Source organism: Pan paniscus, chromosome 6, assembly GCF_029289425.2.
Source record: "Pan paniscus chromosome 6, NHGRI_mPanPan1-v2.0_pri, whole genome shotgun sequence".
NCBI lineage: Eukaryota > Metazoa > Chordata > Mammalia > Primates > Hominidae > Pan > Pan paniscus.
The window spans coordinates 180,616,976-180,644,772 of NC_073255.2; the positions used below are offsets into that span (position 1 = coordinate 180,616,976).

A 27,797-nucleotide genomic window follows, 5' to 3' on the forward strand; every position below is an offset into this window, starting at 1 on the left:
GGCACCAACACAGTGATAAGTTCTGTCAATGCCTGATTGATCTTTAACTATGGGTCTGGCTTCTCATCTTTTACTTGATGAACAGTGGCTCATGGTTCCTCCAACATCTTCTCATTTCATTAAAGCAGCAATAGGGGGAGGATGTGGCAAAAGGCTGAAAAGGAACTTTAGATGAGAAGTCATTGTTGCTTGGGGCTGTACCCTTTCTTCTCAGCATTCTGCAGAGCTGTAGGGAGCTGGGCATGGATGGCACCCCCATCTCGGAGATCAACTCTTCAGGGTTAAATAAAATTCTAACAGACTAGTTGGCGGAATGATTGCATAATTTCAAAATACCAGATGTTTACAACAAATATTAACATATATCACTGCCTAAGAATTTACTATGAGTAAGATGTTTAACTTCACTTAAGATCTTGCCTTTCCCTGTGTTCTTTTTAAGAAGGGGAGAGGAAAAGGCAATTTTAGAACAGGGGCCACATCTGCTGGAAGGCAGGCCTGAATATAGAGAGATACAGAGACTTGCATGGAGCTTTTTGGCTCATAGATGAGGGGTTAGAATATACATTCAGAGAAAGGAAGGCAGGAACGTCTACATAGCCCAATTTTATCTACCCCATCCAGATAAAGGCTAGTCCAGGTTTGAACATCTGCTAACATGGTTCTGTGAATTTTTCACTCTTCATCTTCTTCAGGTGACATATATTTTCAGTCAAAGATATTATAAGATGGTAGTCGATTGAAACAATAAGAAAAAGAGTAATGGGTGAATTTACTGAGGTAGGATAGGTTGAAAAAGAACATTTAATTTGTTGCAATTTAGATTTAATTTTTATAATAAAGAAAATAGATTCCATGGAATCAATGAATTGATTTGCTTTACTAAAGAGAGATCTTGACTGATTGAAATTTAACTGTTAAATTAGGGTTTTTTTGTTATGTAAAATGAACTGTGTGAGGAATCTAAACACTTATTTTTTTGGTCTTTCTTTGTCGTTGATAGAAGAACATTTCAGTCCTGATATTTGCTGTAACTAATAATTACTGGATAAACAGAGAAGACACATGGAGGATCTTTTACCTGGGTCCAACAAAAGTAATTTTGTTTTATTTATTTGTTTGACAAATAAAAATTGTATATATTTATGATAGATTTTAAGAAATCTTGTTACAAAAATAATATGTATGTGATGTGATGCGTATATTAATTAGCTTAACTTAGCCATTCCAATAAAGGTAATATTTATCTAGAAAATTTTGAGCTTTGCTATTCATACCTCTTCTCTGATTTTTTTCCTGTAATTTTCAGGTTATTTACATCTAAAACTCCAGCTTTTACTATTATGTGATGTAAAGGATCAGTGTAAGCTGTTATACCAGTTGATAATGTTTAGGTACTTTATATTATAAAAGTTTCATTTAGCATTATTGCATTTTTAAACATTTCACAAAAAAGGACAATGTGCAACATAAATGTAATACATTTCAGGCATTAGAGACAGGGCTTTTAAAAAGATAATCATTCACAGAATATTTCAATAGCACCTGTCTTACTATATCACACATTGTTTTCTATTTCTTATGGTCACAGTGATTATCCTACGTTCACCCCAATTCATAAAACACAGGAAACAGGAATTCCTTTTTTCATTGTGATCCTGTTTATGGAGGTGAACCACAGGGTATGCCATTTTTCAGTACTGTGTTCTGAGCAGGCAGCGTGAATTGGTTATTTTCAACGGTCAAAAGAAAGCTCAGAACACATATAGAAAAAATTGATTTGATGTTTGTTGAGTATGAAGATGATATAACTCTAAGAATGTAAAATAGAATTTTATTGCTTACTAAAGCAACATTAGATGCCTGGCAAAAAGGTAATGTTGTTGGTGTTGGACAAGTACTGTGAAGAGCACAAAAGTCACACTTGTACACCACAAAGAGCTAAATAGGAGTATTAGCTGTGTTCATTGTCCAATACTGGTTTTGTAACTTGGCTGCATGCTTGTATTAAGAGGTTTTGGTAGTTGTGTTTGTACAGACAAATTGAAGAAATATTCTCACATTTTTTCCTTAGTTAGTTGACCTCAATGAATGTCACTGGTGTAGGGAAAGTATAGATTCCACAGATTAGAGCAGTAAAGATCAAGCTCTGGCTTCCTATAGAAGTGGTTGGATATGAAGCATGTTACCTGACACCTAGTCCATTCACCTTGATATAAGAATAGAAAGCCAGTTATATTTAGCTGGAAGGTGAGCCCAGAATAATATGGAGATGGTTTTAACTGAAGGTGCATTAAAATCATCTGGCTCATACATATTTCCTCCTTCAACTGGCTTTCCAAATGCAGATGATATTTACATTTTCTTTGTCTAACATCAGTCCATAAACATTCGAAACAAGATATATTTTTTGAATATTAATTATTTTGAAACCCACAATAGCCATGGAAAAACACAGCATACTTGATGGGTTAACATATCAGTGAAAGATATTTAAGTATTAGCAGCCTATTTTAATAAAAGACTGCTGGAAAACACAAGGCATGATAATAAATGCTACAGTTAATAAAATAAAGTTACTCATAGAAGAAGAGCAGATTATGGATTGGATGAAAAGTATTCTGCCCAGGATAAACTTAAATCTTTACACAATTAGACATTATAGATGTTTTTGTGCTTAAAAAGGACATAAAAATTTGTATTTTATATAATTAACTTGGAGGTAGAGTGTAGGATTTTTTGAGTGAATGGAAGTTACATTAGGGAAATTTACAAGTAAGGTCTGGCAACTCTAGCAGATGGGAATAAAGAGGGAAGAGGTAAGTGTGGCTGAGAGTAAGGAGGAGATGGGGGAGATATATAATAAAGGAAGAGAATGTATTCTGTGGCATACAGAAGAAGAGGGAAAAATAAAAGATGATTCATTGAGAGAGTAGGAGAAATCTAATTCTGCCGATAGTAAAAAAGAACTCAGGAGGGAATTTCATTCGTGGATAGAGGAGCACAGGCATCGGTGAGATATTTAGGAAACATTCATTCAGCTTTTCTGGAATACACTTGGAGCTTTGAAGAGAAATCTAGAAGGTAAATGTAAAATTGAGAGTGAGCCATATAGAGTTGATAGTAATTATTATAGCTAGAAATAAAAAGACTTCCAAGAAAAACTGTAGAAGTTGAGTACAAGTTCTGAGCACAGAACTTTAGCAAATGCTCATACAGCAGAGCAGGAGAAGGAGGAAGGTTAAGAATGATGACAAGGCAAATTCGATTGGAGGAAAATCAGGACAGAAGTCCATGACAGAGTTGAGAGTTTGAAGGAACAAATAGGTAACATTGTTAAAAGCTAAGTAAAGAATGCAAATAGAATAAAAAAATCTCTGGAACTGATGATGGCAGGTTATCAGTAACCTTTAAGTTTTCAAATTCTATAGATTAGTGAGGGTAGAAATGTTTACAGTCTCAGGAATAAATATTAGGAAATAAATCCAGAGAATGGATTCCAATCATTAGAGATGTGAAATGAAGGGGTATTTAGAATGCTATATACACAGTAAAGCTTCCTAAATTGAGATGCCTGTATATTTTCTTTTATAATGAGGGAGAAGGAGTTGCTCAGGAACAAGAGGAACCTGAGGATAGTAGAGAGGGAGAGTAAATGAAGAAAGAATATTCTGAAAGAGAGCATGAAGTGAAGACTAAGGATCATCAGTAAACAATGGACACCTGCCTGTTTCGGCACTTCTGTAGCTTTAGTCCTTCAATTCCTTTAATTTCATCAAGGACCCTTCAGCTGGCCAATATCAGGCACATTTCACACATGAAGAAAATAAGGCTTAGAGAAGCTAAGTATCTTGCTCCAAGTCTCAGGAAGCAGAACAAACACATGTGTATCTAAAACAGGAGCTGTTAGACTCTGAAGTTCACACTTTCTCTGAGATGAGACACTGTCACTCATTTGTAATGTGACAAGGACTTAGTGGAGAGACATCTTGGGTGGCTGAGAGGAGCACAGTGAGTCATGGGCTTGCAGGGTCTCCAGTGCGGCAGAGGAGCAAATGATACGGTGAAGATCACTGTGTCTTTTCCCTCATGATAGGTCAGCTCTCCGTGAAAATTAAGGGTAATATTCACCCTAAAAATCCATCATCTAACAACGATGACACTTTGTAGGTGTTTGCCAAGTTAATGGAAAAATGTCTAATTCAGATGCAAATCTGGAATCTAGTCAACAATAGTTGACAGGTTTTCTTTTAGTGAAATGTTTTTGAGGTTTTAGAATTTGAATTTGAATGTCTCTTTGAGGAAAGCAAATGTATTCTCAGCCTCATTATGATTTTAGAAAAGCACCCTGAGGGGTGCTGGTGGGAGCATCAGGACAGAGCAGTAAAGGAGGAAATGTTGGAGAAGGAAGGTCTTGAGGAGGACATTAGGGAGAGTTTAGAAAAAATGGTTGTGAACTATGAAAGGGATGAGTATTTCTGGAACTACATGTTTTGCTTAATCCTTTATCACATAAGAGAGTTGAAGTATTGACAGTCTTTCCCTTGCGGTAAGAGACCCTAGTCTGTCTGGACCTGTTTCTGCCCTTAATGCCTCCTGCCTCATTTGTTTCTTACTTTCCCTTATTGTGAACACTGCAATAAAAAGAACGCTTATGAAGAGGCAGACATGGAATAAGAAGGAATTGGTTCTATTTTTTTTTTTACAATGTAATTTGTTTTTATTTATGTTCAAAATTGATGCTATAACATTAGTTTTACTGACAAAGCACTTGCTGAGCAAAAGTAAGAAGGGAATCTCCATTCCAATGTACATTCAAGTGAATTCATATCTCCTTCTCTGTCTTGGACAATGAAGAAGGGTACTTAGACATCTGCTTTCTCTTCCTCCCTTGTATCTAAAAAGCCTAAGCATTCATATCCATGTTTATTTTCTTTGGCAGCCATAGCAACAGCAGCAAGTTGAAAAGAGCAAAAAAAAAAGAGAGAGACGGAAGTACAATTACAATCCCATCCCACAAAAAGGTCAAGGGCTACCTGAAAGACCGGTGGGCCCCAGGGTCCTCAAAGCATCCAAGCCATCCCTATACTCTCAGGTATGTTACAGATTGTCTCCAATTTTATTTGTATCTGAATTTGTGGAGAGGATGCAGGGAAAATCGTGTTTGTTGGCTTACCTGTCCCAACACAGAGATCATGTTACTACTAAAATCCATGATTCTAGAGTTGTACTACCAGTAACAGTTCAAAAAGTACTTTCCCCATGTGTTATTGATAGTAATTATTATAGCTAGAAATAAAAAGACTTCCAAGAAAAACTGATGTTAAATGAACATCAGTTCAAAGAAACTTTGATGTTAAATATACTCGTGAGTTATGTAATAATGTCCTCTTGTATATATAATGTTTATCAATAAACCAACATCATGAATCTGCCTAATAATATAAGGTTTAAACGTAGGTTTCCAGTTCCAGATTTTTCCTCCAGGCCTTGCTTCTTCCAAATCTTTCCTTTTGTAGTAGATTTACACATTTCATCAAGATGAGTCTAGTTGATATGTTTAAGGTAATTTGTTAACTTTCCAACCATATTCTTCTTCACTGCTTATCATTTTACCGCTGGTTGTCATTTGCAATTTTCTCCTTGCCCTGGAATCTGAAGTAAGTCGGTGAAGATGCAGAATTCCTAATGTTGCAATGCATTATTTCCAGGATTTAACTGGCTTCCCTGATATCAAATTGTGTCTTGTAAAGGCCATAGTTTGTCTCTCTGATGCAAAGTAAATATAATGCATGTTGGGTCAAGACTGTCATTTTGGCCAATAAATGATCTAAAGTACCTGCCTAGGGCTGGCTGGCATGTACAGAATGCATTCAAACAAGTAATTCTTATAGTTATTCAACGGCTTCTGTTTTTTTCTGACTCCCTTCACAGATTAATAATCCTTGAATATTTTAATGGGAACAGATAACCAGACTTGGGTGAGTGAATTTATTCTCCTCGGCCTGTCCAGTGACTGGGACACTCAGGTCTCCCTCTTTGTCCTGTTCTTGGTCATGTATGTGGTGACCGTGCTGGGGAACTGTCTCATTGTCCTTCTGATCAGACTGGACAGCCGACTCCACACTCCCATGTATTTCTTTCTCACCAACCTCTCCCTTGTCGATGTCTCCTATGCCACAAGTGTAGTCCCTCAGCTGCTGGCACATTTTCTTGCAGAACATAAAGCCATCCCATTCCAGAGCTGTGCAGCCCAGTTATTTTTCTCCCTGGCCTTGGGTGGGATTGAGTTTGTTCTCCTGGCGGTGATGGCCTATGACCGCTATGTGGCTGTGTGTGATGCCCTGCGATACTCGGCCATCATGCATGGAGGGCTGCGTGCTAGGTTGGCCATCACATCCTGGGTCAGTGGCTTCATCAACTCTCTTGTGCAGACTGCTATCACCTTTCAGCTGCCCATGTGCAGAAACAAGTTTATTGATCACATATCCTGTGAACTCCTAGCTGTGGTCAGGCTGGCTTGTGTGGACACCTCCTCCAATGAGGTCACCATCATGGTGTCTAGCATTGTTCTTCTGATGACACCCTTCTGCCTGGTTCTTTTGTCCTACATCCAGATCATCTCCACCATCCTAAAGATCCAGTCCAGAGAAGGAAGAAAGAAAGCTTTCCACACGTGTGCCTCTCACCTCACGGTGGTTGCCCTGTGCTATGGTGTGGCCATTTTCACTTACATCCAGCCCCACTCCAGTCCCTCTGTCCTTCAGGAGAAGTTGTTCTCTGTCTTTTATGCCATTTTAACACCAATGCTGAACCCCATGATTTACAGCCTAAGGAATAAAGAGGTGAAGGGGGCCTGGCAGAAACTATTATGGAAATTCTCTGGGTTAACATCAAAGATGGCAACTTGACTCATGAGTATGACTTAGAGAAAACAGCTTTGCCTCAGTGTTCTCCATCCAGCTGAGATCTGACAGGTGTAAACTACATTGCCCTGGCAACCAGGAAGGAGATGACGTAGCATGTACTGTGGATGTTATGGAGGAGGGTGAGTGGTTCAGTTGGATGGGGTGTGGGACGTGGGGTTATATTTATGAACAGTGGAGTTAGATACTGCTGTTATAAAACTTCCCACACTTCTTCCACCTCCACTCTTACAGCCTGACAATCGTTGAAAAAAATTACTACTTACTGTTTTGATTTGTCACATCGTTTGTAATGATAGACCTACTCATGGATCTTACCTTGGACCACTGGTACTTACACATCCACATTTTATAAAAGGTTATGGGGCTTCCATTGAAAACAAAATGCATTTTTACATTTGAAGACTCACTTTAAATAATTTGTAGTGTATGTCATCACATGCAGTAATTGTGTGAGTCAACATTCTAGAAAAGTGTTATTGTCAAGGCTGACTAAAATGTTTTTGTGCAGGACCTACAAAAGGTGAACATAATGTCTTCTCCTGAGTGCTGGAGCTAATTCAGTGAAAAAATATCAACTCAAGGTCTTGTTTCACCTCAATAGGGTGACAGTCAATGGTTGTTTGTACTGAAGACTATTATTGACCAAGAAAAGTTAAGCTTCAGGTGCTTCTTGACAGTATTCAAACAGTTTGAGAAGGATTTTACTGCATATATAGGCATATCGTTGAAAATATTAAAAATGATCAATCTCTGAAAAATCTGTAAGCTTTTTCTCAGAATCTTCAGAAACACACAAAAAAGCACACAAATTATGAGATACTGTGAAAAATGTCAAAGACATAGTTAATTTAAGGAAAAACTCTTCAGCCAAAGTCAATGAAGGGTAAGATAATTTAATATGAAGTTTGGAACATCAAGGAAGGTCAGCCAACTATGCAAATGTTACCCTCAAGTCTTCACATTGAGAACTTCTCTTGCCACCTCCATCTTCCTCACCTTCACACACACAACAGAGCCATAGGTGAATTTTTGTAAATCTTGTAACCTGGGCTTGTCTGAGAATGGACTTCCCTTTGAAAAGGAGCATAACTGATGTAAAAGGAGAAGACATAATTGAAAAAGGGGAAAGAAAAGAAAGAATATGATCATAGCTGCTCTTCCTACTCCCTTGAAGGAGTCAAAGTCTTTTTTTCCTTTTGCGTCTTCAAGTCAGTTGATTGGCAGTTCTTACATTTGTCAACACATCATCATAGAATCTAAGAGTTCTTACAGTGTTGAAGGCATATAACCCAAAGCCCATTTGACATCTGAATTTTATATTAATAGTAATGCAATCTTAAATTTTGCAAGATAGGCAGGCATCCTAAAAGATGACAATGCTGGCAAATTAAATTTTTATTTTAAGTATTATCAGTGGAGTATCTATTCTGTGTCAGTGTCAATAAATGGCTGTTGCACTCAATAGTCAATATGATACCATCCTGACAAGGATAATCTCACATAGTAGGGAGGACAGATGATGAAACAATGATAATGCATTGTGGTAAGTGTTACAGTGAAGGGGAGCCCACTGGAAATGATTGCAGAAGGCTTCCTATAAAAGGACCCTTGGATTGAGACCAGAAATGTAAGAACAAGTTATCCAGAAGACAAGAAACCCAAACAAGAAACAACCTGTACAAAGTTGTAGAGATGTTAGCAAGCATGAAAGTTCAAAAAATGTTGGAAGTTCAATTTCAGGGCAGAGAAGAGTGAGAGAGTAGTGAGGACGAAGCAGACGGGTTAGACACAGACAGACCCTGAAAGGTGTCGAATGTCTAAGTATCTTTTAACTTTATTCTAATAGAAAACAATAGTCCGTCAAAAATTTTTAGAAGGAGTATAGATTGAAAACAATTACATTTTAAAAGTATCACTCTGGCAAATGAGATAGTGGAAGAAAAGATTAGAGGCAAGATGACCAGCCTGTCTGCTGGGTCTGCTTCAGTAATACTCTTGAGACATTCGAGACATCTGAATTAAGTTAGATGCAATTGGAAGGAGACAAGTAAAGTGGTGTCATTTAAAAGTGATGTCAGCTAAAACACTTCATCTCCCAGATTGGAAATGCCATCTGAATATCATTCCTCTTCTAAAATGTGAGGATGCTGTCTGAACATTCTGTAAATTGTGTAGTAAACTGGAAAATTCACCATCGTGAACATGCTCTATATGAAATGGTATGGGAAAGAGATAAGAAGAAAGTAATCAAAAATACAAATATACACATAATACATCAAGGAGGAAAATACGTGAAGATGCTATATCTTCATTTCTGCCAGTGGTTGTGTGGTCACGGTGTTCATGACATTTCTCCATCAACCATCACACAATCCTTTGCCTTCAAACAACTCCTAAGCATGTTGGGGTTCTTCCTGGAAGGGTTATCCAAGTCTTGATATCTCAGGAAGCAGAAATGCTGAGAGTGGGCATTAGGTATGTAGAAATAGACTACTATAGTCTCATATTCTGTATTAGTCAGGTTTCTTTAGAGAGACAAGACTAATAGGATAGATGAATATATGAAAAGGAGTTTATTAAGGAGTATTGACTCACATGATCAAAAGGTAAAGTCCCACAATAGGCCTTCTGTAACCTGAGGAGCACGGAAGCCAGTTGGAGTTCCAAAACCTCAAAAGTAGGGAAGCCAACAGTGCAGCCCTCAGTCTGTGGCCAAAGGCCCGAGAGCCCCTGGTCAACCACTGGTGTAGGTCCAAGAGTCCAAAAGCTGAAGAAATTGGAGTGGAGTCTGATGTTTAAGGTCAGGAAGCATCCAGCACAGGAGAAAGATAGAGGCCAGAAGACTCAGGCAATCTAGTCCTTCCATGTTCCTCTGCCTGCTTTTATCCTAGCCATGCTGGCAGCTGATTAGATGATGCCTACCCAGATTGAGGGTGGGCCTGCCTCTCCTAGACCACTGACTCAAATGTTAATCTCCTTTGGCAACACCTCCATAGACACACCCAGGAACAATACTTTGTAACCTTCAATCCAATCAAGTTGATGGTCAATATTAACCATCATATATTCCATCTATTAAATTTCAATTTTTATCTTTTTTATTTGATAGAGTTTTTAATTTCAAGGCTGCACTTTCTCGGTAACTTTAATCTTCATAAATTAAATTAGTTGGATCACCTTAAGACTACACACACTTCTAATTCATAGCTGCTTGTGAAGGACATTCCCAATAGAAGGCATGAACATTGTCTTGATACAGGAATACAAAATAAGATGCTATTCTAAACTTTATTGTTTATTTAGCCATTAAATAGAAAAAATTTAAAAAGACACTGAAAAGTATTTGAAAATAAAATATTTTTCATTAGTTAATAACCATAAAAACACCACTGAAGGTTTCCTTAAAAATCTAATACATATAAAAATTACAGTTTGTTCAAATAAGAATCTAAATAAGACCCATATATTCCAATTGTCTACTATGCCTCTGAGAATTCTTTTACTCTATCAATTAATAAATTTATAGTAATTTAGTAACCTATAAATTCTACTTTTTTACTGTTGGAATTATTTTTTAAATAAAACTGTATCATTTGTTCCTGTTGGATTTCTCATACAGTCTAGATTTTTTGATGACATCCCTATAGTGTAATTTTACATGTTATTTTATTTCTCTATCTCCTGTTTAATCCAGAGGTTTCATCAGGTTTATTTTTTTTTTATGACAATGGTATTTCATAGATGGTCACATGTACTTCTAGCAAGAAGCACACAATGTTCGTAGCAAGAAACACAATGTTCCTTTTTTTCTGGGGATTATTACAACTATTATATTGCATAGGTCAGGAGTTTTCAAAAGTGCCAAATATCTATTGACATTTTGGGCTGAATAATTATTTGTTATGGGGGCTATTTTGTGCATGGTCAACATTCCTAACATCTACCTACTAGATGGCCCTAGTACTCCCTCCCAACTAGGAAATGCCAATATTGCCCTTGATAGAGAAGTACTGACCTAGCTCTATTAATTTTTTAGGGGTTTCAAGGTGGTGAGAGTCTATCATCCTTTTCTCTTTATTATCTAAGATACGTTTCTAGAGAGAAACTTCCACCTCATACTCTTTCATCCTCCTGAGGTATAGTTGGTATGAGAAAGGCAGAATAAATTTTTTAATTTTTCCCCTTTCTTTGCCACTTTTTAATACAACAAATGAGGTGAGGTTTTTTCATTATAGTTATGAACTCACTGATGTGCATTTATTCGATGTGTCTTAATCCACAGCAGTTATTGTCTTTATGGATGTTCAAACTGTCCCATATTTGGTGAACGTGAGCCTATTTTAGTTTCTTCTTCCTGTTGTAAAAGTAGGAATTCCACAAGTTCCACCTTATCTTACAAAGTCCCACAAACTTTGTGACTCAAAACATTACAAAATTATTATCTTAACATTACAAAGGTCAGAGTCTGATATGGGTTCTACTACGGCAAAATCAAGCTGTTGACAGAGCTGCGTTTCTCCCTGGGGACTCTGGGGAAGATTCCATTTCTTGCTTTCTGCTTTCTGAGGTGACTTCCACTCCTTGGTTCCTGGCTCCTCCTTCCACAAGGCCAACAGCACAGCAAACCTTTCTGTGACTCTGATCCTCCACTCCATTCTGTCCTCCATATGATGACAGAGAAATGATCCTCTGTCATCACATATCTTTCTTCTGACCCTGATCCTCTTGCCTTGTTCTTTACAAGAAACTTGTGATTACATTGGGGCCACCCAGATGGTCCAGGACAATACCCCCATTTAAAAATCCTTCATTTAAATGCATCTGCAAGGCCCTTTTGTCATGTACAATAGCATATTCACAGGATATTCCATATTCACACAGGAACCTTAGTGTGCTACTATTTGCTACCCCTCATTTTTGTACTTTTATTTTCAAAGATTTTACATTAACATAAGCTATGAATACAAATAATTGCTATGCTGTTTCAGCTTTTGCTGTGCAGAAGCTCTTTAGTTTAATTAGGTCAATTATCCTGTAGTCTGTTAAATATTTAAAAGTGAATTTTTTTGACTTTGTTATTCTTTTTTTATTATTATTATACTTTAAGTTTTAGGGTACATGTGCACAATGTACAGGTTAGTTACATATGTATACATGTGCCATGCTGGTGTGCTGCACCCATTAACTCATCATTTAGCATTAGGTATATCTCCTAATGCTATTCCTCCCCCCTCCCCCCACCCCACAACAGGCCCCAGAGTGTGATGTTCCCCTTCCTGTGTCCATGTGTTCTCATTGTTCAATTCCCATCTATGAGTGAGAACATGCGGTGTTTGGTTTTTTGTCCTTGCGATAGTTTACTGAGAATGATGATTTCCAATTTCATCCATGTCCCTACAAAGGACATGAACTCATCATTTTTTATGACTGCATAGTATTCCATGGTGTATATGTGTCACATTTTCTTAATCCAGTCTATCATTGTTGGACATTTGGGTTGGTTCCAAGTCTTTGCTATTGTGAATAGTGCCGCAATAAACATACGTGTGCATGTGTCTTTATAGCAGCATGATTTATAGTCCTTTGGGTATATACCAGGTAATGGGATGGCTGGGTCAAATGGTATTTCTAGTTCTAGATCCCTGAGGAATCACCACACTGACTTCCACAATGGTTGAACTAGTTTACAGTCCCACCAACAGTGTAAAAGTGTTCCTATTTCTCCACATCCTCTCCAGAACCTGTTGTTTCCTGACTTTTTAATGATCACCATTCTAACTGGTGTGAGATGGTATCTCATTGTGGTTTTGATTTGCATTTCTCTGATGGCCAGTGATGGTGAGCATTTTTTCATGTGTCTTTTGGCCACATAAATGTCTTCTTTTGAGAAGTGTCTGTTCATATCCTTTGCCCACTTTTGATGGGGTTGTTTGTTTTTTTCTTGTAAGTTTGTTTGAGTTCATTGTAGATTCTGGATATTAGCCCTTTGTCAGATGAGTAGGTTGCAAAAATTTTCTCCCATTTTATAGGTTGCCTGTTCACTCTGATGGTAGTTTCTTTTGCTGTGCAGAAGCTCTTTAGTTTAATTAGATCCCATTTGCCAATTTTGGCTTTTGTTGCCATTGCTTTTGGTGTTTTAGACATGAAGTCCTTGCCCATGCCTATGTCCTGAATGGTAATGCCTAGGTTTCCTTCTAGGGTTTTTATGGTTTAAAAGTAAATTTTATGTTAACCTTAAATCTTACCATTTCCAGGATGACCTACCATCCTTTCTTTTCTTTTGTTTCTTTTCTTTTTTTTCTTTTCTTTTCTTGCATAGATCCAATTTTCTGTCTGGTATTCTATTCCTGAAAAATTTCTATTAACACTTCTTCTGGTCTAAGTCTGCTGGAAATATATTCAGGTTTTTTCTGAAAAAGAATTTATTTTTCTCTAATTTTCAAAAACATATTTTCTCTGCATATAAAATTCTTAGTTGATAGTTTCCCCCATCTCACAGTTCTAAAGATGTAACACCATTTTCTTCTGGCTAGCATAGTTTCCGACAAGATATCTGCATTGATTTGGTTTTTTGTTTTTCTGTGTATGATGTCTCTTTTTTTCCCTCGGGCTGTCTTCAAGGTTTTCACTTTTTTTTTTTTTTTTTTTAGCTTTTTGACAGTTTGAATACCATGAATGTAGACTTTTCTTTGCTTATTTTCAGTTATGCTATTTGGCTGAGCTTCTTGGATTTGGGCTCCAATTTCTTTTATTATTTTTCTCAGCCATTATCTCTTCAAATACTTCTCCTTTTCCTCTGTTTTGATTTCTCTTCTGGAATCTTCAAATTTTATGTATGTTAGATTGTTTGATATTGTACCACAGTCCTTGGATACTCTCTTCTATTTTATCATTATTATTATTTTCTCTTTGTGCTTCAGTCTTGCTAATCTCTATTGATTTGTCTTTATCTTCACTGATTGTTTCTTGGCTCTCTTGAACCCCCTCATCAGCATTCTTCATCTGTTATTATGTTCTTCATGTCTAGCATTTCCATTTGATTCTTCCATACAGTTTTCAATTTACAGTTCAAAGTCCTCATACATTTACAGAGGCTGACTATCTTTTCCACAGGATCTGTTTACTTATTAATGAGAGTTACTTTAAGCCCCTGTGTGATAGTTCCTATATTCAGGCCATATTTGATTCTGGTTATGTTAATTTCTTTGCTCAGTGACATCTTTTTCCAGCTTTTTCCTCTGATCTTTAATTTTGGTTAGATCCAAACATTGTGTGTGTGGGATAATAGACTCTGAGAAAAAATAGTAGTATGACTTGAAATGGGCATGCCTCTTTTGCTTGTCCTGCAGTATTTTTTTCTTTTTCAACTTTTATTTTAGGATCAGGAAGTACATGTGAAAGTTTGTTGCAAAGGTATATTGCATGATGCTGAGGTTTAGGGTATGACTGAACCCATCACTCAGATAGTGAGCATAGTACCCAACAGCTATTTTTTTTAGCCCTTTCCCTCCTCTCTTTCTCCCCTTTATACTAGTCCCCACACTATATTGTTCTCTTTTTTATGTCCATGTGTACACAATGTTTAGCTGCCACTTATAAATGAGAACATGGGTATTCTGTTTCTATGCTAGTTTGCATAAGGTAATGGCCTTCAGCTCTATCCATGTTGCCACATGGGACATGATTTTATTTTTCTTTATGGCTTCATAGTATTCCATGGTATATATGTATCATGTTTTCTTTATCCAATTTATCACTAATGGACACCTAGGTTGATTCCAAGACTTTGCTATTGTGAATAGCACTGTGATGAACATACAGGTGCGTGCGTCCTTTTAGTAGAATGGTTTACTTTCCTTCGGGTATATACCCAGTAATAGGATTGTTAGGTTGGATGGTAGTTCAACTCTCAGTTGTTCGAGAAATCTCCAAATTGCTCTCCATGGTGGCTGGACTAGTTTACCCTTCCACAGAGAGTGTATAAATGTCCACTTTTCTCCAATGCCTTGCCAACATCTGTTTTTTTAAATTTAATTTAATTTTTATTTTTTAGCTATTCTGGCTGGTGTGAGATGTATCACTGTTGTTTTGATTTGCATTTCTCTGATGATTAGTAATGATGAGCATTTTTTCATATGTTTGTTGGCCGCTTGTATGTCTTCTTTTGAGATGTATCTCTTCATGTCCTTTGTTCACTTTTTAAAGAGGTTATTTGCTTTCAGTTTGTTGATTTAAGTTTCTTATAGATTCTGGATATTAGACCTTTGTTGGATGCATGCTTTCCAATTTTCCCATTCTGTGTGTTGTCTGTTTACTCTGTTGATACTTTCTTTTGCTGTGCAGAAGCTCTTTAATTTAATTAGGTCCTACGTGTCCATTTTTGTTGTTGCTGCAATTGCTTTTGAAAACTTAGCCATACATTCTTTGCTAAGGCCAATTTCAAGAAGGTTATTTTCTAGGTTTTATTCTGGAATTCTTACAGTTTGAGGTCTTACTTTTAAGTATCTAATCCACCTTCAGTTACTTTTTGTATATGGAGATAAGTGGTCATCCAGTTTCATTGTTTTGCATATGGATAGCCAGTTATCCCAGCACCATTTATTGAATTGGGAGTCTTTTCCCAATTGCTTATTTTTGTCAAGTTTATTGATTACCAGATGACTGTAGATGTGCAGCTTTATTTTTGGTTCTCTATTCTGTTCCTTGCTTTGTGTGTCAGTTTTTAAACCAGTATTATACTTTTTTTTGGTTACTATAGCAGCATATTATGAAATAAGGTAATGTGATGCCTCCAGCTTTGGTTTTTTGTTGTTGTTGTTTGTTTGTTTTTTCTTAGGATTACTTTGGCTATTTGGGCTCTTTTTGTTTTCCCTATGAATTTTAGAATAGTTTTTTCTGATTTGAAAAATGATATGGGTAGTTTGACAGGAATAGCATTGAATCTGTACATTGCTTTGAGTAGTATGACCATTTAAATGATATTGATTCTTCCAATCCATGAGCATGGAATGTTTTTCCATTTATTTATGTTGTCTCCAATTTCTTTGAGCAGTGAATGAAGTTGAGACACAAAAATCCATACAAGAGATAAATGATTCCAAAAGTTGATTTTTTTAAAAAAATAAATAAGATCAATAGACCACTAGCTAGATTAACAAAAAAAAAAGTAGAGAAGATCTAAATAAGCACAGTCAGGAATGACAACTATGACGTTACAACTGATCCCATATAAATACAAAAGAACCACAGAGACTCTCATGAACACTTCTATGCACATGAATTACAAAACCTGGAGAACCTGGATAAATTCCTGGAAACACACAACCTCCCAAGATTTAACCAGGAAGAAACTGAAAGTCTGAAAAGACCAATAATGAGTTCTGAAATTCAATCAGTAATAAAAAAAACCTGTCAACCAAAATAAATAAATAAACAAATAAATAAAAACTATGGAACAGACGGATTAATAGCCAAATTCTACCCTATGTAAAAAGAAGAACTGATACTGAAGAAGGGACTTCTCTCTAACTCGTTCTACAAAACCAGCATCATCTTGATACCAAAACCTGTTAGAAACACAAGAAAAAGATAAGTTTGGTCCAATATCACTGATGGATGATGCAGAAATCCTCAAAAAACATGAGCAAATCAAATCCAGCAGCCTATCAAAAAGTTAATTCATCATGATCAAGTAGGCTTTATTCCTGGGATGCAAGGTTGGTTCAACATACACAAATCAATAAATATGATTCACCACATAAACAGAATTAAAAACAAAAACCATATGGTCATCTCAATAGATGCAGAAAAATCTTTTTATAAAATCCAACTTTTTTTTCATGAAAAGAACACCTTCCACAAACTAGGTAAAAGGGACATACCTCAAAATCATAAGAGCTTTTACGACAAACCCATGGCTAACATCATACTGAATGGGCAAAAATTGGAGCCAGTCCCATTGAGAACTGGAACTAGACAAGAATGCCCAATATCACCACCCCTCTTCAATATGGTACTGGCAGTCCTAGCCAGAACAATCAGGCAAGAGAAAGAAACATAAGGCATCTGAATAGGAAAATAAGAAGTCAAATTATCTCTCTTCAGTGACAATATGATTCTAAACCTAGAAAACCCAAAAGACTTATTGTGGGATCTGGCCAGCAGTCCGCAATGCAACAGGGCTCTCTCTTTGTTCCCAGGCAGATAGGCAGATTGGCAGGTTGAGAAATAATAGACACACACAAGATAGTGAAAGCTGGGTCCGGGGGGTCACCACCTTCTGGTCCTGTGGTGCCAACAATGCACTGGATATACCAGCATTTATTATTAAGTTTAGTGAGGGTGGGGTTAGGTTAGTGAGGGATTTAGGGTCATTTGATTATGAGGTGAGATGGTCACATGGGGATGAAGTAATTCTTTAACATAACATTTATATGCAGAAGTACAGTATACAGAGATAAGAATTTACAATATAGTGTGTGCATCAGTAATTTCTAACAGAGCCTTAAAACAGAAACACAGTCTTTCCATAACCTATGATTAGCAAGATTTTAATCAACAGTAACAGTTGCAGCAAAAGCTGGTTACAAACAATCCATAGAAACAGGACGTGAAGCTAGGAAACAGGTTAGACCAAAAATTCTCAGAAGGGAGTATGCCTTAACCCTAAGGAGGCCTAGAAGAGCTGTGGCAAGATGAGGGTGTTTATAGCCCTATCTTATCCATATGGACAGGCGCCCCTCATGCATCCGTTTATAGGCTCTCCACAAGGGTCGCATTCCATTCCCAGAGCTATGAACATCTGCTTTTCTGGGATAGGAATCTTGGTGATGTGAAACCTCCCTGACTGCATGTCCGTTCATAGGCTCTCTGCAGGTGGAAGCACATCACGCGCTGTTGGCTCATTTTGGCAGTCCAACCTGGCATTGTCTTTACACAATCCTGCATGCAATTTGTATTTACAATAATCAGGAGCATTTCATCTTTTATTCCATAGCAATAGTTTCAGGAGGTCTCCCTACAAAGACTGGCAAAAGGTTCCTGGAACTGATATACAACTTCAGTAAAGTTTAAGAATACGAAAATCAGTATAGTTTCTATATACCAATAGCATTCTAACTCAGAGCCAAATCAAATGCACAAGCCCATTTGCAGTAGCCACACGCTCAAAATAAGATATCAAGGAATACAGCTAACAAGGGGGTAAACAATCTCTACAAGAAAAACCACAAAACACTGTTGTCCTGTAGTTTTGTGTTGTGCATGTGTGTGTGTGGGTCCAGGGGATGTGGGAATCAATGGCATCAGGGGTTGACCTGGGTTTGAGTTTTGTTGTTGATTATCCTCAGTGTACCAATAAATCTAAATTTCTGTAGCATTGAGCATTGCTTGTGCTTGGGGTGAAGAGTTAATTGTTGGAGGGTTTTCTCAAACATTGCTGTTCCACCTCAGTTTTAAGCTCTTACTGTGAGACTCCACAACAGACTGTGTCTTTCCACATGCTACATTTTGTCTATGATAAACTTAAGCTACAATACCTGCTCTTCAATTCTTGCTGTCCTGGTGACAGAGAATGGGGATTATGCTTTGCTATTCCAGTTCTATCTCAGTCTTAGGCACATCATTTGTCCTTGTCCCTGGGTCACAGTGATCCAGCCTCTTTCCCAGCCTTAGGACAGGGCTCATGGTCTGGACTCAGGGCTAGAAAGTATTTGTTTTTGTTTGTTTGCTTTTTCCTTCCCTCAGCAATGAGTCTTCCTCTGCCTGTGGGAGAAAAGGGTTCCTGCCTTTCCTCCAGTGAGTGGTTCCGGGTTTTGTCCCACGCAGGAGAAAGACTTGGTAAGAGTGAGTGGGCTTCCTGTCTTCCTGCAGCCACTATTGCTGCCCTCACCTCAACCTGCATCATAAAAGAGGCTCTCTGTGGTGTTTCACCCCCCCACCCTCAAGCATTCTCATCAGGACTATTCCAAGTCTGAGGATAAAATATTGAGAAAAGATGTAAACTTTTCATTTATCTCCGGATACTCACAGTACCTCACACTTAGCCTTCAGCAATTTGGCAAAGCAGTTCTTACTAGCACCTAGGGTGGCCCCATTTTCCTCTCATGCTCTGGCCCAGGTAACACAGAGTTCATGCCCCATGTCTTTCTGGGGTTACCTGTATTTCCTCAGATTTCATGCTAGTTAGTTTCCCTGCCACCTCAGCTCTCTTATCAATTCAAGAATAGTTATGATTGTGTAGGTTATCAAACCTGTCCTTGTTTTAGGATGGAAGCAACGCTCTTTCCAGATTTTTACAACCAAAGTGAAAGCTAGAACAAGCTCAATTATTATTTTTCCTTTTTAAATAGACTTTGTTTTAGAGCAGTTTTACATTCATAGAAACATTTAACAGAAAGTACAGAGGGTTCACAAATCTCCTCTCCCCACCACCCCACACTACCATGCAGTCTCCTCTGTTACCAACATCCATCTCCAGAATGACACATTTTCAATTACTTTTTTTTTTTTTTTTGAAACAGAGTCTTGCTCTGTCACCCAGGCTGGAGTGCAGTGGCGCCATCTCAGCTCACTGCAACCTCTGCTTCCCGGGCTCAAGTGATTGTCCTGCCTCAGCCTCCCTAGTAGCTGGGACTACAGTGGCATGCCACCACGCCCAACTAATTTTTTGTATTTTTAGTAGAGACGGGGTTTCACCGTGTTAGCCAGGTTGGTCTCGATCTCCTGACCTCGTGATCCGCCCGCCTCAGCCTCCCAAAGTGCTGGGATTACAGACGTGAGCCACTGTGCCTGGCCTCAATTATTTTTAATGTCAGTTTTAACAGTGTAAGTGAGAAAATGTGTGCTAAGCTTAAGCTAAGTAAACTGTAACAATGGCAAATAATGCTTTTTAGGCCAAGGAATTGCGAACCAAACAGCTTCTCTGGAAGTAGCTTACTCTAATTATATGCATAATTTCTAGCAGGAAGTAATTTGTTATATTCATGTTTATTTTTTGCAATACCAAAGGTATGAATTTACAGTAAATATTAGCGTGCCTTTATGAATGCTTGTTGAAGGAACTCATTCAATTTCTAGATAGACAACTATGAAACAATCTTTAAAAATGAAATAGATAGGTAGATGGTGGTGCCGAGGAATTACCGGTATTTGACTTGGTAGATGAATAAATAAATAGAGAAATGACTCACTTAAGGGTGCATAATGGATAAAGGATGTATCAGACAATGATACTATGCTTGCATTATCTCAAAATTGTATGAAATCTCTTCATATACATTAAAAATTTGAAGTGGTACGCAAAGTTAATCTGTTGTATTATTTTGGATAACCTTCTCCCTTTCTTTTTTTCCCAGTAGATCATAAGATTCACTTTTTCTACATCTTATTTGAAGTCTTAAATCTTTTTATACAATGCTATTATTTTTGCAACTTAAATAGTACCATGAGACATGCACTGGATATCCATGGACTCTGGTAAAGTTCACAGCGGCCCATTATATTCTTTGCATATATCTCAGAAGAACAAAGCAGAACTCTCTTGTCTCCAGAAGGAGAAATAAGAGAATTCTGGAGCCAAGGGAGAGGATTTTTTTGTTTTTTATTTTTCTCTTTAACCTGGTATGAATATAGGCCTATTCACTGCTCACTGGAATAGGTGCTTTGAAGGATAAAAGCTAGATTTGGGTTATAGGGGAATATCCTAAAACCCTACTAAGCAAGCTTCTGTGAATATTTTTTTAGAGTGACCTAAGGCTTCAGTGGGGTTCTGGGGAAAACAGGGGTAGAGAAGAACAGTCTTCCACAGGAAAAATAAGAGTGGCATGGAGGCCCTGCCCTTGAGAATTGGGAGTGGTGACAGCAATTAGCACTCTAATGCATGAAGCTCCTGAGGGGAATCTATCAGCTCTGCGTTGCCAATGCAGCCACTCCCACACTCCATTACTTCTGTGTGTATGAGCCAATTTGGGACTACCTGTAACCTTCCTCCGTAGTTTCCCTCAAATGTATGCTAGTTCTGGGTAATTTCCCAAGAGGTCTGGGACACTTAGTCTTTATGGTCCACCACTTTGTTGGAGGGGAGCCTTGCTTAGAAAACAGCTTAATCCTAGACTGAGGTAGACATGCCCATTGCAGGCACTGATTAACATTTGAGAGCTCATAACAGAGCTGTCATCAGAGAGTGGGTACAAACAGAGGCTTAAAGAGGGGCAGAAATAGTACAATATGATTTTGTTAGGAAGTTTCAATCAGAAATACAAACCATGAATGTGAAATCTTCTCATATTTATTTATTTATTTTTGAGACAGAGTCTCACTCTTTCGCCCAGGCTGGAGTGTAGTGGTGCAATCTTGGCTCACTGCAGCCTCCGCCTCCGAGGTTCAAGCAATTCTCCCTGCCTCAGCCTCCCTAGTAGCTGGGATTACAGGCATCCGCCATAACACCCGGCTAATTTTTGTATTTTTTAGTAGAGATGGGGTTTCACCATGTTGGCCAGGCTGGTCTTGAATTCCTGACCTCAGGTGATCTGCCCACCTCAGCCTCCCAAAGTGCTGGGATTACAGGTGTGAGCCACCACGCCTAGCCTGAAACCTGCTCATCTTAAGTGTTGTAACAAATGTAGAAAAATAATTTTGCTTTCTGAAAGCCAGAGGCTTAGGCACATTTTTGTTGTATGTTTAGTCAATTCCAGACTTTAGTATTAGCAGAGAAAGAAAGAAAGGGTGAAAACTGAGGCTGGAGAAGAGAATGATTATTAACTAAAAAATAGAGATACCATGGATGAATTCTGTATTATTTTTGGGGAAGATGCTTAGGTGAGAAGGCTAGATTAATAAAACATTGCATGAGCATGTAGTAGGGGTATATTACCTTTCCAGAAAGGAAAAGTTGTCAATTGTTTTAAAGTCTCTCATCTCAATTATTTTCCTAAGAGTGTGTATACTAAATGTTTTGACTTTCTTTTCTTTCTTTCTTCTTCTTATTTTTTAAAAGACAGAGTCTCTCTCTGTTGCCCAGGCTGGAAAGCAATAACACAATCATAGCTAACTTAACTTTGAGCTCCTGGGCTCAAGCAATCCTCCAGCTTCAGCCTCCTGAGTGGCTAGGACTACAGGTATGTGCCACTATGGCCAGCTAATTAAAAAACTTTTTTGTAGAGATGGGGTCTCACTATGTTGCCTAGACTGTTTTTGAACACTTGGCCTCAAGCAATCCTCCAGCCTCAGCCTCTCACAGTGCTGGGATTACAAGCATGAACCACCATGCCCAGCCTGATTTTCTTTTCAATAAAAAAAAAATGAAATGTAAGATGATTAAATGAATTGTTCAAAGTTAAAAGGCTCTCAGAATGCAAACTGGGCCCACAGTTGAGGTCTCCTGACTCTCATTCAGCATCTCTCAAATGAGCTTAGCGATTGCACTGTGGAAACTTGCTAGAGTGAGGAAACTACACTGGAAAAGAATATTCTGAGATATGAAGGGCAAGAGATCTAGAGAAGGTGTAGCATAAACAGAATGAGACCATGATAAATTGTATCTCTAAAGGCGACCTTCAGAATTGCACATTTGGGAAACTAGGTCTCAGTAATTGGATTCAGATTATGTGAAAAGTCAGACAACCAAATCAAGACAGGAAGTAGATAACAATACCCTAAAGAAGAAAAGCAAATTTTCTTCTCAGGATGTAAAACCATCTTGGAGACACTGTCTACCCAGTGGCACTGGGTTTCTCCATTCCCAAATACTAGGATGGTGAAAACACTCCTCTCCAGGATGGATGCATTTCATGTATATCAAAACCAAGTGTTCAACCACAGGTCAGATGAATCTTTCGCTAAACAAAAATGCCATTTCCACTGAGAGCTCCACTGTGTAAAGGTATGCTTCTTGTTTGTTTAGACCAGCATGAAAGAGAAATAGCTGTTAAGTTGTGCACCTTATCTTCATGTGCTCTGCTTCTGTGTTCAGAACTCTGCCTCAGCTGAGGTTGTAGAGAACTCCAAAAGGAGGCCACATACGACAAAGACTCAAAAAAGTTTCACAAAAGCTGATGCACAAACAAATTTTCCCAGGAGAAAATATTTTGGTTTTTTATTCCTTAGCAGTGGGGCATCATATACGTAATGATGTACAGCACCATCTCTATTACATGGGTAAGCCTCACTATGCCTAACTATGTTTGAGATTGGATTCAAGGCTTATCCAAGATTGTATCTGACTCACACCCTCTTTGAATTGACAAGGAGAGTGGAAAGGATTATGATTCTGCATTATCTTATTATCTTATTTCTGGAGAATGAGACACTGAGGAGTCCTCTTACAGTGTGTATACCTCCTGAGTCATTCCAAATCAGTATTTTGATCTTTCTATTGTGGGGGTAAAGAAAGAATATGCCATACTGAAGCAGTCAGCCTTCAAAGTGAAACATTATCTTAGGTAGTTTAGAGTGTATAATATACTCCCTGGGTGGGATAGGATAATCAAATGTGCACTGCCTGCTACAAATGGAAAAGGTACCTAAGGGTCAAGTCCTGGATACTTCTTTGTAAAAGTAAATCGAGCATTTTTGAGTGTTAGTCCGTAAAGCAGCAATGGGATTTCAATGCAACTAAAAATGAAAAAAAAAAAAAAAAAGTGAAAAGCAGCACGTGAAGACATTTCCAAAAAGACAAATTATGATCATATCTGTGTGACACCAACATAATGAAAAGTTCTGCCAATGTCTGGTTGATTTTGACTATGGGTCCAGTGTCTCATCTTTTTCTTGAACAGATGCTCAAAGTTCCTCCATCTTATCATTTCTATTAGAGCAGTAATAGGGGGAGGATGTGGCAAAAGGCTGAAAGGGAACTTTAGGTGAGAAGTCATTGTTGCCTGGGGCTTTACCCTTTCTTGTCAGCATTCTGCAGAGCTGTACAGAGCTGGGCATGGATGGCTCCCCCATCTCGGAGATCAACTCTTCAGGGTTAAAGAAAATTCTAACAGACTAGTTGGCAGAATGATTCCATAATTTCAAAATACCAGATATTTACAGCAAATATTAACATACATCACTGCCTAAGAATTTACTATGAGTAACATGTTTAACTTCACTTAAGATCTTGCCTTTCCTGATGTTCCTTTTTAGAAGAAGAGAGGAAAAGGCAATTTTAGAACAGGGGCCACATCTGCTGGAAGGCAGGCCTGAATATAGAGAGCTACAGAGACTGGCATGGAGCTTTTTGGCTCATAGATGAGGGGTTAGAATATACATTCAGAGAAAGGAAGGCAGGAACGTCTAAAGCCCAACTTTATCTACCTATCCAGGTAAAGGCTAGTCCAGGTTTGAACATCTGCTAGCATAGTTCTGTGAATTTTTCACTCATAGTCTTGTTTGAATGACACATATTTTCAAGTAAAGATGCTATAAGGTAGTAGTCGATTAAAACAACACGAAAAAGAGTAGTGGGTGAATTTATTAAGATAGAGTAGGTTGAAAAATAACCTTTGTTATAATTTAGACTCAACTTTCATAATAAAGAAAATATAGCAGTTTCATGAAATCAATAAATAGGTTTGCCTTATTTTTTAAAAAGAGATTGATTAAAATTTTTTAAAATTAGATATATTGTGTCATGTAAAGAGTTATGTAAGGAATTGGAACACCTACTTTTTGTCTTCATTTCTTTTTCGTAGACAGAAAAACATTCCAGTTCTGATACTGGCTGTAGCTAATACTTGCTGGATCAAGGGAGAGGGTTCATGGAGGTACTTAAAACTGGGGCCTCACAAAGGTAATATTTTAAGTAAGTAATTTGATCTTTGCTGTCAGTTAAAGTACACTACTCTTTTCTTTTTCAACTTTCACTATAGGTCTGAGGGTACCTGTGCAGATTTGTTACATGGGTAAATTGTGTGTCACTAAGGTTTGGTGTACAATTGATGTCATCACCCATATAGTGAGCATAGTACCTGCCAGGTAGTTTTTTGACCCTCACTGCTCTCCACCCTCCTCCTCCCACTCTCCACCCTCAAGTAGGCACTCCCACTTATAAGTAAAGAACATGTGGTATTTGGTTTTCTGTTCCCGTATTAATTTGCTTAGGTTAATAGCCTCCGGCTGCGTCCATGTTGTTGCAGAGAACATGATTTCATTCTTTTTTTTATAGCTGCATAGTTTTCCATGATGTATATGAGAACCACATTTTCTTTTTCCAGTTCACCATTGATGGGTATGTAGGTTGACTTCACATCTTTGTTGTTGGGAATAGTGCTGTGATGAATATATATGTGCTTGTGACTCCGATCTGAAAGGAACAATTCAGATTCCTTTGCATATATATCCAGTAATAGGATTGCTGGCTCAAATGGTAGTTCTGTTTCCTTTCAGAAATCTCTGACCTACTTTCCACAGTGACTGAACTAATTTGCCTGAACCTTGACTTGTCTTGCAATTTCAGTATCATTCATAGCTTCAGCTCTAGTTTCTACTCGTATATGATATATCGTAAAGGATCAGTGCAGCTCGAGATACTAGTTCACTCTTCGTATTATAAACCTTTAATTTTGTATTATTTCATCCCTAGACATGTCACAAAGAGGGCAGTGCTTTACATAATGTAATAACTTTCAGACGTTAGTGACAGACATTGCTTTAAGGACATAATTTTAGTGGAATATTTCAATTACACATATGATATTATATCATATATTGTGTTCTAATTATTATGGGCACAGTAATTACCCTTACTTCCCCACCATTCCTAAAAGACAGGCAAGAGGAAGTCCTTCCTTCATGGTGCTCATGTCTAAGAAGATGAATCACAGGGTATGTTACTCTTCAATATCATGTTCTGAGCAGGTAGCATGGATTGTTTGTTTCTCAATAGACAAAGAAAGCTCAAAACATATATATAGAGAGGTGTAGCTTTAGGTTTGTTGAGTATGAGGATGGCATAACCCAAAGAAGATAAAATAGGATTTCATTGTTTATTAAAGGAGCATTAGGTACTAGCAAATAGGTAAAGTAATTGGAGTTGGACAAATACTGAGAAGACAGCACAGGTCACCCTTGTACATGAGGAAAAGCTAAATAGGACTGCTAGCTGTGCTCATTGTTCAACACTGCTTTTGAATAGCAGCTGCATGCCTAAACCTGTAGAAAGAGGTTTTTGTTGTCTTATTTGTATAGACAAATGGAGCAAATATTCTCAAAATTGTCCCTAGGTTATTTGACTTCAATGAAAAACACAGGATTAGGGAGAGCTATAGAACTACAAATTATTTAGGGCTGAAAAGGCCAATACCTGCTTTGTGACATGTGTGGTTATACACAGAGCACTTATCTGGTACCTAGTGTACTCTTCACCTTGAAGGGAGAATATAGATCCAGTTCCATTTATCTGGAAGCTGAGATCAAAGCAATATGAAAATGGTATTAACTACAAATGTGGTAAAATGATCTGAACAACACATTTTCCTCCTTAATTTGGTTTTCAAATGCACATGATATTTCTTTTTTCTTTATCTATCATGAATTCCTAGAGGAACTCCATAAGTATAGACAAAAGATATACTTAAATATTACTTTTTAAAACCAAGGCAATAGCCTTGGAAAGAAATAGTCACCTTAATATGTTAAGAGTATTCAGTTAATACAACAATAAAAATTATTCAAGTATTAGCAGTCTATTTTAATACAACACCTCACTAGATGCCACAATTAATAAAATGAAAGCTAGATGTAGGACAGGACTGCATTATGGATGGGATGCAAACATTTCAGCCAAGGAATTAATTTGTTTTACACAGCCAAATTAATTTTTTAAACACAGACATCATAGAAATGTTTGTACATGAAAGTGAAGTAATAAATTTGTACTTTGCATGATTAATTTGGGAGTAGAAAGTAGAATGCTTGGCGTGAGTGGAGATTACATCATAGGAATTTGCAAGAAAGGTCTTATACTCTATAAGATGGGAATGATGAGGGCAAAGGTGAATGTAGATGAAGATTAAGAAGATGAAAAATAAGCAATAGAAGATAAAAAGGAAGAGGATTTATTCATGGTGAGGAGGAGGGAAAAATAAAAGATGGTTCATTGGAAGAGTGGGACAAATCTAATTCTGTTGATAGAAATAAAGAGGACAGGGTCGGATTTCATTTGTGGATAGAGGAGGCATTCGTGAGACATTTAGGAAACATTCATTCAGCTTTTGCAGAATGCATTTGGAGTTTTGGAGGGAAATCTAGAAAGTAAATGTGAAATTGAGAGTGAGCCATATAGAGTTGATAATAATTATTATAGCTAGAAATTATTGTGGGATCCGGCCAGCAGCCCGCAATGCAACGGGGCTCTTTCTTTGTTCCCAGGTGGATCGGCAGGTTGAGAAATAATAGATACACACAAGATAGTGAAAGCTGGGTCCAGGGGGGTCACCACCTTCTGGTTCTGTGGTGCCAACAATGCACTGGATATACCAGCATTTATTATTAAGTTTAGTGAGAGCAGGGGTAGGTTAGTGAGGGATTTAGGGTCATTTGATTATAAGGTGAGATGGTCACATGGGGATGAAGTAATTCTTTAACATAACATCTGTGTGCAGAAGTACAGTATACAGAGATAAGAATTTACAATATAGTGTGTGCATCAGTAATTTCTAACAGAGCCTTAAAACAGAAACACAGTCTATCCATAAGCTATGATTAGCAAGATTTTAATCAACAGTAACAGTTGCAGCAAAAGCTGGTTACAAACAATCCATAGAAACAGGACGTGAAGCTAGGAAACAGGTTAGACCAAAAATTCTCAGAAGGGAGTATGCCTTAACCCTAAGGAGGCCTAGAAGAGCCGTGGCAAGATGAAGGCGTTTATAGCCCTATCTT

At 37.7% G+C, this 27,797-nt stretch overlaps 1 protein-coding gene across 1 annotated transcript; it reads left to right on the plus strand.

Moving 5' to 3' along the window:
• The first annotated feature begins 836 nt into the window (after window positions 1-836).
• On the plus strand, window positions 837-27,471 carry LOC100978493 (olfactory receptor 2F1). Its single transcript, XM_057302777.2, has 3 exons — window positions 837-1,096; window positions 4,943-5,095; window positions 5,935-27,471. The coding sequence occupies exon 3, from the start codon at window positions 5,958-5,960 to the stop codon at window positions 6,909-6,911; it is 954 nt and encodes a 317-aa protein (XP_057158760.1). The 5' UTR covers window positions 837-1,096; window positions 4,943-5,095; window positions 5,935-5,957; the 3' UTR covers window positions 6,912-27,471.
• Window positions 27,472-27,797: the final 326 nt, after the last annotated feature.

Excerpts from the sequence above, each read along its gene's own strand:
- LOC100978493 (XM_057302777.2), top strand. The coding sequence starts at position 5,958 with ATGGGAACAGATAACCAGACTTGGGTGAGTGAATTTATTCTCCTCGGC.